At 38.8% G+C, this 15764-nt stretch overlaps 1 protein-coding gene across 1 annotated transcript in view; it reads right to left on the bottom strand.

Annotated features, from left to right (window-relative positions):
• The window catches only part of CCDC148 (coiled-coil domain containing 148), a 224129-nt gene that overhangs the window by 42684 nt on the left and 165681 nt on the right, over positions 1-15764 (bottom strand). The window contains 1 exon segment of the mRNA XM_033112425.1: positions 14497-14615. Within this exon segment, the coding sequence (XP_032968316.1) occupies positions 14497-14615 (119 nt within the window).

Below are 15764 nucleotides of genomic sequence, written 5' to 3'. Positions count from 1 at the left end.
TGACAGCTATTATCTGTCAACCAGGTGACAACATGATAGGCGTTGGAGTAAGTGCTCCCATGTGTTAAGTTATTTATTCCTCACAACCACTATATGAGGTAGGTCTTATTCTTTTTACCTCCATTTTATAGATAAGGGTCGGTATCAACTGGATTTTTGCCTCTGAGATCCCAGGTGACAGTGAGACTCTAGCTACTCGGAAAGCTGGGGGTGGCTAGCAGTGCAGACTAATGAAATGACAGTGGACTGGGCTTGAGCATGACCTGAAGACATAGGTAATTCAGGTGAACAGGTGTTTCACACTCCTTCCACGTTGACATCCCTTCCTGGACTCAGACCTATGGCCCTGGGGGCATTCTCAATGACTGGCTGAATGGACCAGGAAAAGAAATGAGCCAGTTTTACAGTTGAGTCTACACATACATGGCCCCAGACAGAAGTATACTGCTATGGCGGACAGCTCTGCTCTGAGGTATCCCTGAAAAGAAGTCAAGAAGGCAAATTTTCCATGTGGGTATAGCTTCAAGAGGAATATCAGATTAGTAAATCCCACATGTTAGGTACTCAACAAATATTTTTGTGTAAATGAATAAATGATAGATTAATCATATTTTATGGGCAGTAGTTAATGGTTTGGCCAACTGGTTAGGAACATTGAAGGAATATGATTAGAGGATTTGTGACGGGAAGACTCAGAGAGACTATGTGGATGGACCTGTTGGAATTGGTCCAGGGTTAGGAATATTGTCTGGAGGTGATTTCAGAGAATTAGGTGGGAGAGATGATCTGCTATGCATGTATGAGTCTCCTTCCCCAGCAGCCTGGTACTCGCTCAGTGGGCTCATGATAAAATGCTCCCAGCAGTAAGAACAGAAGCTATGCATTGCTCAACTACTTGGATTTGCCCTGATCTGGCTACTGTCACTCTGAGCCCTTAACAGGGTAGATTATACACTGGGGAAATTTGCCAGGGTTAGGTGGTTACATTATATCACACCTGTTCTATCACGGGAAACATTAAAAGAATTTGGATTTTCTTTCCCTATACACCATGTTTGTACTATCTGGGCACTCGTGGTATCCCATAGACATTGCTTCTTCCTTAGGAAGAAGAAGTAGGGCAATTGCTGATGCCCAGGGCTTCACTACACCACCTGCATGCTGCTGTCCTTATAAAATGGAGGACTGGCCTACTGAAGACTCAGACACATCATGAGCTAGGAGATAATATTTTGTGACGTTGGATGCTATTTTACAGGTAATGGTTTTGCTCTGAAGTAGAGATGACTATTATATGGTGCTGTGTCCCAACACTGACAGGATATGTACATAGTTGGACCAATAAGTACAAGAGAGAATGGTGCTTTTCGTAACTAACTCTGAAGATCCCTTTGTAGAATTTGCTTCCCATTCCTCAGATTTTAGGCTCTGCTGATTTTAAACATCTAATACTTTCACTAGGAAGACAACAATGGTTACAATGCATTAGGAGCTGATGCACATACTTGCCTTTTGGGATTTATCAAACCACTAAGCAAACAGGTAGAAAAGAAGGTTACAGTGCGGGCTGGAACAAATGACCCATCAAAGTGAAATAGGACTGCTGTTATTTAATAGAGGAAAGGAAAAGTAGATGGATTCCAAAGAACTGCTAGGATACCTTCTGGTACTTGCATACCCAGTGGTATCAGTCACCCTATGTAAGCCAGTCCCTCAGAAACTAAGGTGGAAGTTAACTCATTGAATAAAGAACCTCACCCAACCAAGATGCTGGCTGAAAGCAAAAGGCATGTGCAATGCATCGTAGGGAAAAGAAGTTATAAGTTGTATTGTCATCTTAACCATTTACCAAAGGAAAGTATCTATCCTTGATATGCCTGTCTCTCTCTCTCTCTCTCTCTCTCTCTCTCTCTCTCTCTCTCTCTCTCTCTCTCTCTCTCAATTTTCTGCCAACTGCTTTCACTTTTCTTTTTCTTGCTATTTTACATGAGGTGTGTTTATTGGTTGTAAACTTTAAAATATATTTCATAGGCCATGGAATATTGAGATGGATTATGACAGGACTAGAGGATAATAGGACAAATGATATTACCTAGAGATTTTTAATGTAGAGCTAGATGCTGTAACAAATGACACTTTGGGTTGATTCCCTTTAGAAATGGGGTGAGCATGTTTGGGGTTGTAAAAGGTAAAATCATACAGCATTAGGTAGAAGAAAATTTTGGGGTAGTTTTAGTATAGAAAGGAGGATATTTGTTAATTTTGCCAAGTGGACTATAGGAGACACTCCTTCTTAATTTTCTTTTTCTTCCCCTAGCTTCTCAACCCCCTTCCTCTTTTGAAAAAATCCCCACTGTAAGCTGATGCCAGATACTTGCTTTCCTAGCCTCTTTTGCAGCTAGTCCTGAGCATTTGACCTGAGTGCAGCCCATTGGATACTTCACTTGGAAGCCAGTGATGCAGAGAAGCCGGGCCTGTAGAGATGCTGAGAAGGCCATGGGCAGTGATAGTGTGGCAGGAATATGAACAAAGACAGCGTTGCCAACAGTGATGTCCAGAGTCCCGAGACAGCAGAGGAGGCAAACTGCGGCATGCAATGGTCAGCGGCTGCGCATGGATGAGGAGGGAGTTAGAGTACAGTCCTGACTCTTTCCTGTCTTCCCGGCCTCTGTTAGTCCAACCATTTGCAAAGCTTGGTTCTGTAGATGATTCTGTAAGCTACCCAAATATCTTCCAATAAAAGGTTTTTACTACAAAAGTCCCCTAGAAATGTATTGTTTACAAACCAGAACCCTAGTTAATACAAGGAGGCTGGCCTAAATGCTTTCCAAGATTCCTCCCAGGTCTAATAATAATGTGACTATAAAACTCATACTAAAGTATATAAAGTAAGAAAATAATCTAGCGCAAACATGCTTCCTTCGCTAACTAAATAATTCTTATTTAGTATCACCCGTTAGCTGTTTGTGCACGTGCATGTGTGCTTGCATGCGAGTGCATGTGTATGTATGTTTTGTAGGAGTAGCTCCTAACAAAAGGTAAACATCAAGTGCTTGAAGCTATATTGTATCCAGCACAATGGTGACACTTTATGAAAGTTGCCATTCTATTTCTCCTAATCCATGGCTTTATACTTCCTTCATTTAACCATGGCTGCTAAATTTATGCCTACCTAGCCCTGCAGCTTTATTAAATCTTCCTAAAGTTTATGTCTAAAAGGTCAGTATTTCATTACTTGAAAGTGCTTACTAAGGGGCTACTAGCCCATTGTTAAGGGGCTAGTAATGAAGACATCAATAACGTGTACAGAGGCTGCTTCCATTTCATTCACAAACACTGTGTGTGGCCTTGGAGAGCACAGCCTCCCTTTGCAGCTGAGGGTAACAGCAAATCATTCAGCACTACATATGGGTGTAAATGTTAAACTGAAGAAAGGTAATGCAGTTTCAAACACCCCAATGCCCCAAAAGAAACTTTCAAATATCTGTAGCACTAATTATGGGCCAAGATAAAAGTCTGGGATCCTGGAGAAGAAAATATGAGATAATTGCTTTTGAAAAGACCAGAGCAAGCTAGCTGTTCTATTTGTAATTACAATATCGATGGTCACTTCATTGACACATACAAATGAAAGGAAAATAATTATGGTCATTAAAAGGCTTCAACAATGCTCGGTTTGTATCACCATGTATTATAAAGGGTTTCTGCATGTTGCCTGCCCTCTACCACACACATACCTGATGACATTCCTTTTTATATCCCAAATATGTAACTAACTGCAACGGACAGATCAGCTTGGCATATAGCAGAAATCCAGTAACTTTTTTAATGAGCAAAGATTTCTAAAATCAAACATCACAGCTGTAAACAATAAAGTAAAAGCTGCCCAAACTACTAAACAATGGGCCCTCTCCCACTGCCTGGGTTTGGGAAAGACCCCAGATCTGAAGCGAGACGCTCGTACCTCAGGAGATAAGCCACCATCCAAGACGCTAGAATGACCCTCAGCTGGGCCATCTCTGCCCAGCTGGAGCTCCATCTGCCCACTGGCACAAGCCTCCTTAATCATGTTCACATTAAGATAACTGTACACTGCTTTGTCCATAAACGTCTTAGCCTCCCTCTGTCCATCATGCTTGCAGCTATGATCCAATCAAGGACCACTACAATTACGTCCAAATAATCTGTGTATCCATGCGCCAACATGTGAAAACACACACACACACACACACACACACACACACACGCCATAGTCACACCGATGAGCCGGCTCTCAGTGCTATTATTACTTGATGACATTACCTCCACGGGTCGGAAGATGACATGTTGGCTATCAGTGGGGTCTCTTCCAATCTTTTAAATTAATACTAAATTGTGGAGCATTTCTGACATCATTTAAAAGGCAAAACAGACAGTCTTACTAAGAATTATGTTTGTTTAACACCCCCTCATAATCCTTGGCTGACATTTGAGGTTCAGTGGACAGTTTAGAGTGGAGGTTCGGTTGACAGAGATTTAATGAACAAAAGTATCCCCACTAATTTGGGGAATTTCATGCAGAAGCAAAAACTGAACAAATGTTTGTAAAGTCTCTGTTGAAGTCACTTTACTAAGCATACTCTTCAAATCTCAGATTGGACTGAGATCTCACTTTAAATGCCCTGAGTGTCTCCTAATATGACACGCTGAGTTTTGTATATTGTTAAGAAAAGATGCGGAGAAGAGATAGAAACATCTGCTTTTTACTGCTTAGAAAATGCAATAACTGTCAATTTCCTGTGGTTGGCAAACACCCCAACACACACACTAGATTAACAAAAACCATTTAGTGTTAGGAAGGCAGCTGGCTCTAGTTTCTTCCTTCCCAAATGGTCATCGGCATCTTAACCTTTACACGTCTTACAACATAGGAAACTCTCTTCTTTTGGAAACAATAACTAAAAACTAGTGTTTGTTACTATAGAAAGCAATGCTTTCTCCATTAAATGTACACACACACACACACACACACACACACACAGCTGCTTGGAGAGAAACATCCAAAGTTTGTGCTTGCAGAGGATTTCTAGAATTGTTAAACTCTCCCATGAATGTCAAGTTTCACCTACATGACTTCCCCAGCTATTTCAGTGACAGTAGCATTGGGAAAAGAGAAATTAGGGACACTTCTACAAAAAGTAGGATATTCTCAGGAACCCTATAGGTGATTTGAGGCCCATACTTCAGAAAATATGGAAAGAAACTCTAGTTACACTAGTTCTCAAACTTCGCTGCACTTCAGAATCCCCTGAAGATTTTCAACAACTGCTGGGGCCGAAATCCTGTTGCCAGAGATTCTGATTGAACTGGTTGGGGGACGGGGGGCCTGGCCTGGATAGCAGGACTTTCAAAACCTCCCCAAGTGATTCTATTGTAGCAAAGAATGGAGCCACTGTGCTGGCATTCCATTAGCATCGACCAATAAGGTTCTTACAACCCATACCTTCCGTTTGTTGGTGTACCCAACTTTATTCACTTTTCAGGTTATGAAATGATAGCCAGAGGAACTGTTTGGCTAGGTAAATCTGCTTTTAGACATCTTTAAAATTATCTTCTAGAGTATATAGTTAAACATTTTGAAATCCATCAACATTATTACAAAGGAGATAAAGGGAAGAGGCACGCTATTTATTGAATTACAAGGAACAGCCATGATTACGACTGAAATGCCATAACGATATCCATCCTTATAGACACACTCACTGGCAAGTATACAGAGAGGAGTGCCCATGTTAGCTGCAAAAGACCTGATCTTCTGAAAAGTTGGAGATTGAACATTTTAATAAGCATTTATAAAATGTCATAATAACAAGAGGAGAGAGACCTCTGTGCATGGAACGATGATCTAATTTCTGCCTTTTTACTCTGCAACTTTCAATGGTAATGGAAGTGATGACGCTCAGAAAAGACCCCAAAAATGAGATGTGACCATTACAGGTCCGTGCTTTCTACTCCTCCCTGTGTGTATCTAAAATAAAGACTACGCAGTAAAGAAAGTTTTTGGAGACAATATGTTTAAGTTACCCGAAAACAAAGGAAACATAAACATCATAGAACCATTGCTGCTTACAGGGCTACACCCTGCAGCGAAGGGGGACTATGGCATTGGCCCCAACACAAGAAGGCTCTAGGGAACAAGTGCATTTAGAGCCCAGCTAATAAGAAAGAAAGAACCACTGTATGCAAAAGAAGAGAGAGTTTAGCTTCCAGCGTGGGTGGGAAATGAAGGCTTTGAAGAAAGCCAACTGGAGGTCAAATGACAAGAAGGTAGGATAGCTAGAAAAGAACCTGGAAGGTAGAATTAGACAAAGTAGGTAATACAGGGTATAAACATTATGGTAAAAAATAAAAGACAAGCGTATGTTCTATGTCTGTTTGAAGACTGCTATTTCTGTTACCAGAAAAGGGTATTGTCTATTTAATACTCTCATACTTGAATTAGTATATTCACTTCTATACATTGCACATTACTTTCCACTTTGCCCACCAACTTGAAACCCACAGCCAAACAACCAACGAAAATGGGAAAGTATGTTCTATTTATTATTTCTAAAACTACTGTGGGATTTTTCCTACTATCAAAATGTATGCTTATTGTGGAAATTTTGGAAAATACAGAAATATAAAGAAAATCAAAGCTATCCTTCATTTCATTACTTGGAGACAAAAGCTGTTATCATAGCGTTATGTTTCTTTGTAGACTTTTTCTTTATATAGATATTACAGAAACAACATTTTGAAAATACTAACTTCATCTATTTGATTTCTCCTAGGAATCAGATTTCCCGTTGGCCTTGTCACTGGTATGGAAAGAAGTAGATGAAGATCTCAGATACCAGCTCCGTCACTTTCTGCTGCTTAGTGGATCAAACTGTGATGTTTAGCAGAAATACTGAGATAGCTATGGGAGAACCCAAGCACATGGGCCTGGCTCCCCACTTTCCTGGTACAAAATGCCCCCCACGAAGGCCCTGCATTCCACATGGCATCCTGCCCAGAATAACACAGGAGCAGAGCGGGATGTTTAGACACTACAAGAGAAAATATTTGTTTCTCATGGCTTGCACAAGGTCTTACTGGAAGCATGAGCCATGTGCTGGAAAACCAGAACTGGCAAGACCTGGAGGAGGGCACCACAGTGCCAGAAGCAATGGCAGGGTGTGTGGTCAGCAGCAGCCTATACTGGCCTGCACCCTAAGGCTCAGTGAGCCCAGTTACGTTACCCGTGGATTGCATAAGGACCAAGGCCATTCCTAGAGACAAGAGATACTAAGGACTTCCTGGCAAGGATAGTGAAGACTCTGAAAGATGCAAGATGAGGGGAAGTACAAGGCTCAAAATTCATAGAAATTATGATATTAATTCTATAAGGGAGTCAGGATCTGCAGGTAGAGCAGCCACTCAACCCTTTGTTGCCGAGAGTCGGCTGAGCTTCTCTGTACACCTCCACTGGCCAATATGGTATCTACTAACCACAGGATGATATTTGAAGTGGGTCTACTCTAAATTGCAATGTGCTGAATGTGTGAAATGTACAGATCTCAAGGACTTCATCAAAAAAAAAGAATGCAAAATATATCATTTATAATTTTATATTGATACATATTGAAATGATAATGTTTCTGGATATATTGGGTTAAATAAAATGTATTATTAAAGTCAATTCCACCCGCTACCTTTTACGTCTTTTGATGTGGCTACTAGAAAGTTTTAAATTACGTGTGTGATTCACATATTTCTATTGGCTAGCACTGCCGTATGCCCTAGGGAGGCGGAGGAATGAGGTGAAATTGCAGAGGGTAATGAGGACTGAGGGACGTCAGAACCTGCAGGCTGACCAGCCATCCCCCTGGAGGAGGTTGCCTGACCTCCAGCAGAGATTAAAATTTATACTTGACCCCTAAAGAGAAAGGGAAAATCAAAAATGAAACCGTTCTGAAGTAAAGGAGCTTGAGATACTTTTAGTTGAAATGTTTCCATCTTTCTTCACTACCCTGCAGGAAGGGGGCCCATAAAATAATTGATATCAGTTGCTATTCTTTACATATTTGGGAGTGGTGTGAGTGAATATTTGACCCTGGTAAAATGAAAGCCTTTTGTGGAATTGATATCATACTTCATATACATTTTTAACCTCTTTTTTTTTTTTACCACCTTGTCCACATTAATATTAATCCCTCACCAGCAGGGGCAAAACTCTATTGCCTTGCAAAATAAAATTTTAAAGTAATGCTGAAGTGGAATACTATTCAGTAATAAAAAGGAAAAAACTAATGATATATGCCACAACATGGATGAGCCTCAAATGCTTTATGCTAAGAGAAAGAATCCAGATGTATCTCATTTATATAAAATGTCCAGAAAAGGCAAATCAATTGAAACAGAAATAGATCAGTGGTCATTGGAGCTGGGAGCGGGATTGGGAATTAGTGCAAATGAGCATAAGAGAGCTTTTTGGGGAGATATAAATGATCTAAAGCTGGACTATAGCAATGGGTGTATAATGATATGTTTATCAAAAATTATTTAATTGTACACTTAAAATGGGAATTAATGATATATGAGTTATTCTTCAATAGAGAGGGTTTTTTTACTATTAAAAGTAGCGGTGTTAGTAGGTTCCTATAAGCATGCTAAATTTTTGCACATTTTTATGAAATGACACAGGAAGTAGAGAAATAAGAGAAATGTAAAACTATCAGAAACCTTGCCTTTGGCAAGCACTCCAATATCTGCCAATTTATTGTTAGGACATCAAAAATGAAGTGTAAATATTTGGAAATTAAATAAAAACACATTTCAAACTTTATAGAATGTGGTCAAAGATATGCAGGGAAAAAACAACAACAACAAAAACAACCAAAAAACCCACAAAAGCTCTAGCCAAATGAATTTATTCAAAAATAAAAGAGATTGAAAGCAAATAACTAAAGATTTCAACCCAAGAGAACAGAAAGAGCTCAGTAATGTTCAGGATCATGCTTCTTTCTCTGTCTTCCCTCAAACGCCATCCCTAATGAAATGAGACACCATATTTTACCTAATCTAAATACTTCCTAAACTTCTGTGGTGGCTGCATCCCCACTGCTACTTCCTAGTTCAGTTTTCTCACATAGCTACTATAGAAAATTTATAATCAGCTTCTTGCTCACCAGCTTTTACTTATTCCAAAATAATTTCCAAGCCCTCACCAGAAACACACACACACACACACACACACACACACACACACACACACACCCACTGTGAAATTTTCTAAAGAACCTACGAGAAGACTTGAACTGTAGAGCTATTCTGGAAGCATAATCCTAGATTGGAGATTAAATTTGTTATATCATCAGCTCTCTTTAACAAAATTTCAGTGCAAAAAATCAACAGGATTTTTAAAATGATATTTGGCATAATAATAACTAAGATATTTTTGAAAAGAACAATGAGTGAATACTTGTTCAATGAGATAGCAAACAGAATAATTAAAACAGCATGTTATCCATGCAGAAACATAAATAAAGATCAGTTTTTATTTAATCTAATGAAGAGTCCATACGGATAGAGAAGCATACTTAGAAGTGTAATATATAATAAAAGTGGCATTTCAAATCAGTAAGTAAGAATGAATCAGCAAATAATCGGTGTTGAGACAGCTGACTATCAATTGAGATAAAAAAATGAAGATCATATATATAGTGATGGAAGGAGAACTGACTCTGGGTGGTGAACACATAACGTAATTTATAGATGATGTGATACAGAATTGTACACCTGAAATCTATGTAATTTTACTAACAATTGTCACCCCAATAAATTAAAAAAAAAAATGAAGATGAGACATTTAGCTCCTATCATTCATGAAAACAAATCCCAGGTGGCTAAATTTTAGAAGAAACATGGATAACATGTAGTATTTTAAAAGAATTAGGTAGGTCTGTTTGCAGGGATACCATGTATTATTTTGAAGTTTTTACTTTGCTAAAGTGATGCCCAGCCATGAGTATAAATGGGGAATGACGTCTACTTTGCCTCACTTGTCAAGGTGGGCAGCGTGGTTCAGAAGGGGGATTTTTTCTTTGTCTAATCTATCTACTTCTAGTAGGGGCACTGTGCACTTTGCCACCAGAAGGAGGCACATTTTCTAATCAGTACAAAAACTTTATATACCAATAACCAGCAACCAATAAATAATAGTTAATAATAGTTAATAATAGTTAATAAATAAATAGTAGTTAATAGCTAATTTGTATGTATATAAGTGCTTCCCTTTCTTTTTTTTCACCAATGGTTGCTAAAAACTGAATGTGTCCCTTCAAAATTCATATGATAAAGTCCTAACCCCCAACGTGATGGTATTTGCAGATGAGGTCTTTGGGAAATACTTAGGTTTAGGTGAGGTCATGACGACGGGGTCCGCAGGATGGGATGAGTGCCCTTATAAGAAGAGGCACCAAAGAGCTAGCTGTGTCTCTCTCCTCACTCTCTGAGCACAAAGCGAGAAGGCAGCTGTCTATAAGCCAGGAATATAAGCTTCTCACCAGAAGCCAATCGTGCTGTCAACTGGATCTTGGACTTGTAGCCCCCAGAACTGTGAGAAAATAAATTTCTGTCGTTTAAGTCAGCTACTACCGTAGCTAGAGCTAATCAATGACATGTTGTTATAAAATGTATTGGTTTTTTTGTTGTTATTCTTAAACTCATTTTGTATGTAGGTATATGTAGGTATTGTGTTTCCCTGAAAACAAGACCTACCTGGAAAATAAGCCCTAGCATGATTTTTCAGGAGGACATCCCCTGAACATGAGCCCTAATGCGTCTTTCAGAGCAAACCTTAATATAAGACCCGGTCTTATTTTGGGGGAAACATAGTAGTATGTATGTATATGTATTAAACCACCAATAACACCAATAATTTCTAGAGAAGAGATTGTATGAAGGCAGTGATCAAGGATCACTTTGCTTTAACCTTAATGTTTTATTTTTTTATGACTGTCCTCATGTTACATGGTTTATCTAAAATATATAAAATGCTGAAATATTTTGAGAAAAAAATTATGCTAGAAGGTATCTCATGTTTTAAAAAGTCAGTTGATAGTAATTACTTATATTTAATGAAAATTTACTATGCTTCAGGCAGTCAGTATGTTAATTCAATATTTCACTCATTCTGTGCAACAATTCTATGGAGTAGATACTATTTATGTCCTCATTGTATAGATGAAGAAACTGAAGTTCAGACAAATTAAATAACTTACTCAAGTTTACACAGCTATAAAGGATAGAACCAGGATTCTAATGTCGACAACCTGATCTAGAGCCTTCACCCTTAACCTCTATGGCATGTTGAGAAATCAAAATAGGGTATCAGGTAGTGGACACTTTGGCAAAAACAATTTCAATAAAATGATAAGGGCAAAAGACATATTGTAATAGATTGAGACGAGAAATATCATTAATAAAGAAAACGAATTGCTATTTTTAAAATTATGTTGAACCACATGAAATTGCCAACACTTAACCATTTTTGACCCACAAAAGTGTAATTTTCTTATTGTTCAATCTAATATTTATGCTAATGTATGAATATTGTTTTTCAAGAAATTTTATCTTACAATTGGAAAAAAAAAAAAAAACCCAAAAAACCGGGAAAGGAAAAAGGAAATAAACAACAGAAGTTTCCAAACCCTCAAGGCTGTGTGTGTGTGTGTTTGTTTTTAACAGATCTAGAAACTGTTTCAAACCTTCTTATTCTGATATGAGGAAAATGTGCCCACAATTATATCAAACAGGAGATTTGTGAATTGTATTTCAGTAGTAGAGAAAAAAACATTTTAATCAATCAATCTATTTCTTAGTGTCAAAATAGTTACAAAATAACACAACTTTTGCTTCTTCTCAGAAGCAAAAGCTACCAGCAATTTTTACATGTTGAACTTTATGTTCCTAAATCATCGAATGAGGACTATGCCTTTATGTACATTATCCAAAAATTTCTGAGAACTATTTCCTGATGTATTATCTTGATCTTTTAACTGCCTTTCTCACTGATTTCGCATTGGCATGCAAGCATTGGATTCACAATTCCCGAATCTACAACATTTCCCATGAGTTAATCATACAGATCATAGACCCTTAAAAGTTCATCGTTTACTTAGCCCACAGAAGTCATCCACTTCAATTTTACAAAGGACGAAACAGATACTTGTAAAGGTTAAATGAATGACTTTCCCCAAGTCATACACTATTCAAGGAAGATTTAAGACTAAAATCCTGGTCTCCCCATTCCTAGTGCCTAGTAATCTTTTTCACTGTGCTATTGCCTATTTTTATCCTGTTATGTAATGCAGATTAATCTGATTTTTCTTTTCTTCTTTTCAACTGGAGTTCTGAGTCAGCTAATCTTGATAATTATTGGGACAGGAAGCAAAAGACTGAAATGGCTCTGTAATCAAAGAAACTCCCTGGCTATGAGGAGAGATTCTATTAGAAGCATGTCTCCGGACCTCACATCTGTTCTGTTTTTCCGCCCCCTCTAATTCCTGTGGCTTGCTTTCGTTTCCCCAGCATAGTTTCAGATTTATTCAGCCAGCCTTTTGACACTCACCTTTGCCTTGCCCTTTAGTATTTAGCTGTCTGTAGGCTTTTGCCTCTAACCCATGGCATGGCCTGTCTTCTGGTTTCCTCTTATATCGTGCTTTGTGCTTGCCTTAACTGCTTGCTCACTGGCTGTTTCACCTCTTAGTCTTGACCTCTGCTTTGATATATTCTCAGTGTTCTCCACAGTAGATTAAAGTCAACTCTAAAATCTTGAGACAACTGGAAAATAATGTGGATTTCGCCCAGCAGATCTTTAGGAATTGTCTGGCATCTATGTGGAACTCCAGATGCTCTCTGCAAGCTTGTGGCTGGAGTTTGAGATAGCTGTTCCACAGGCCACAAAGCTTCCTAGATACAAGTGAACCTTGTTGTATAAAATGGTTATGTCCTCCAAAGTTATTTGTAAGTCCAAGGGGCAATTTTTAAAATAGACTTTACTTTTTAGAACAGTTTTACGTTCACAGCAAAATCGAACAGGAAGTACAGAATTTGGGGCAATTTTTTTTACATTGACTAACTGTAAAGAAAACTTACTGTGATTTCTGTTATGAAATGAAGAGATCCTTAATGTATCTTTTGTGAAAATCCACTCACGAGCTAGCTAAACTAGATAACTATGTCAGTTACCGATTTATAGTCTCTCAGCTCCAAATCCGCCCTTCATTGTTTGCTCTATGGAAACAGAGCTGGACCCTGTAATTATTTCTCCCTTGCAGCTGGCACTGTGTTAATCTATGTCAGAAAAGAGAGGTAGAGGGACACGAAAGGAGGAAGCAGCTTTTCTTCCTGGTTCCAGCTTTTACCCCTTCTTGTTCCTGCAGTGTGGCTGCTAGCAGCACGTGTGGGAGACACCCAGTGGTGCTCACGCCCTTGGAGTCCCAATGCCACCCCATAATCAGTTTCTCATCAAATGTCAGACGCACTTCCATGGTCAGAATCCCACTGAGTCTTTCCAACATACCAATGGTTGGCTTCCAGTTTCGGCCTCCTGCACCCAAGTAGGGTATTTCCTGCTTGCCCGGTGACTGTGAACGAGTTCTGGTTGAGTGTGTCCGAAAATTTCTCCCCCATGCAGTGGGCCAAAACCACACCTTCTACAACAGGGTCTGAATCCCCACCACGGAGAGGGAGCCCCACTTCTAAATCTGTTTTATCCAGGGGAACCCTCGGTCATCCCTGGGGTGTTTTTCCAAGTTCTCTTTAACCCTTTATGTAACAGAGATTATTCTTATCTTAAGCTTTTCATATTCAAATCACTATGTTGTCTCTGTCCCCTCACAGACCCTGACTGAGACAGGAACCTGGGAAAAATATTTTAATTTTTCAGTGTACTCATTCATAAAATGAGGAGACTGGGTTAGTTGATCTTAAATGTTCTTTGCAGCTCTCAAATTACATTATTCTAGGAAATTCAGGGTTTTTTTCCCTATATAGGTTATATCTTAAGTATGCTAGAATGAATACCATATGGCACAGTGTAACTGTGCCTCGTCTCCCCCGGCCTCACTCCTAGTAAATGGGGCTCCCTTCTCATCTGAATAATGGTTTCCTCTTTCTAGGTCAAAATATTGAGTCATAGCAGTAGACAGTATCATTTCATGCACACAGTGAGCAATCAAATACTGTGAAATCCTCTGTGAGAGTTTTATCTAGGAAGCTAAGTAAGGAACAAAATGAAAACCTAGAGATTCATGTATGAATATGAGAGTTTAAAATACATTATAAGTATCATTTTATCCATTTGTGGATATATGTACTATAAGGAGATATTAAGTATGAAAATTTCCCTCTGACACTGTTTATCACAGCACATTATGGAAGACTCCGTTCACACCGCCATCACCGCGCAATTTAAAAGTTGTCTTTTACCTTTCTCTGTCTTTCACTGACTGTTCAGCCATTAATTTTTTCAGTTCTTCTAAACGCCGAAGATCCCTCATTTCCATTTCTTGCCACTTCTGTTCTTTTTTGGCCCAGTGCTTTCTTATCTATTGTATAAATGTAACATAAAACTCAAATTAACACCAGATATATAAAAACAAAGGGAAAGGTTATTACCCATTGGTTTATATAGCAAAGATTGAATTTAAATGGCACTTCACCTCTTTCATTTTTTAGATCTGCCTACAGTGTATTGGCAACAGAAAAAATAAATTAAAACACAAAGGTGCACATCCTGAGAAACTGCATGGTTTGACAATTTCTGAAGTGGAAATGTAACTTGTGCTGAGACCTAAGGTTTTAATCTATGGCTAAAATAATCAACTTTCAGGGAATCACAATGGAAGCATGTTATTGTCTCTAAAGTAAATGATCTATCATTATTCAATAATATTTTTATCCTCTTATGGTAATGCAGTCTTTAACAAATATAGCATTAAACCTATTTTTACTTTAAAAGCATGAGTTTATTTATGCTAATGGACAGCAGATGTTGAAAGTTTTATGCTTCTGGGGAAGTGGCAGGAGATAGGTGGGAGGAAGGAAGAAAAGAAAAAAAATTAGCAGGGTTGTGATATATAGTAGTTCTGACTTATGTGGTAAAATAAAGGACAAATTTATTAAGCTCAAACGATGAAAGCATTTTTCCTCCTAGGCCAGTTTTACTTTCCTTCTCTGGAGGCAAAATGAGAAAACCGGAAGTACACACATGTTATTTTCAGGGGGCTGAAACCATTATTCAGGGTTCTCCTTGTACTGGAGCAACTGAAGTTAATGTTTATTGGACAGAGGCCCATTCAGCACTCTGGTCTGCCATGTTGTGTCTGGGTCAAGGGACTGGCTCTCGTTGGTAAAAAACAGAGTACCTCAAAGGTGAACAATATTGAGTGACTACCCCCAGAGTGTAAGAACAGGTGTAGAGGATGGGTTTGCCTCATTTCCAATGTAGCATTTTCTCTATTCAGAAGTGAATATGAAAAGCTAAGTGGTTTCCAGACTTGCCCTAGAAACACAGTCTCTGACCTCTGGGGGGATGAAAAGAAGTATCCAGAGCGCCAGGGCCACAGCCACAGCAAGTCTGCAGCAGGGCGGGTAACCCAGCAACCACAATGGTGACATTTGTTCAATGCTCAATTAATACCTGGAACAGCTCAAGGTAAGGTGATTCCTCTCTAGACATGACTGAGATCTGCATC

Source organism: Rhinolophus ferrumequinum, chromosome 8 (assembly GCF_004115265.2).
Source record: "Rhinolophus ferrumequinum isolate MPI-CBG mRhiFer1 chromosome 8, mRhiFer1_v1.p, whole genome shotgun sequence".
In the NCBI taxonomy this organism is placed as follows: Eukaryota; Metazoa; Chordata; class Mammalia; order Chiroptera; family Rhinolophidae; genus Rhinolophus; species Rhinolophus ferrumequinum.
This window is presented reverse-complemented; position numbering and strand designations above follow the sequence as displayed.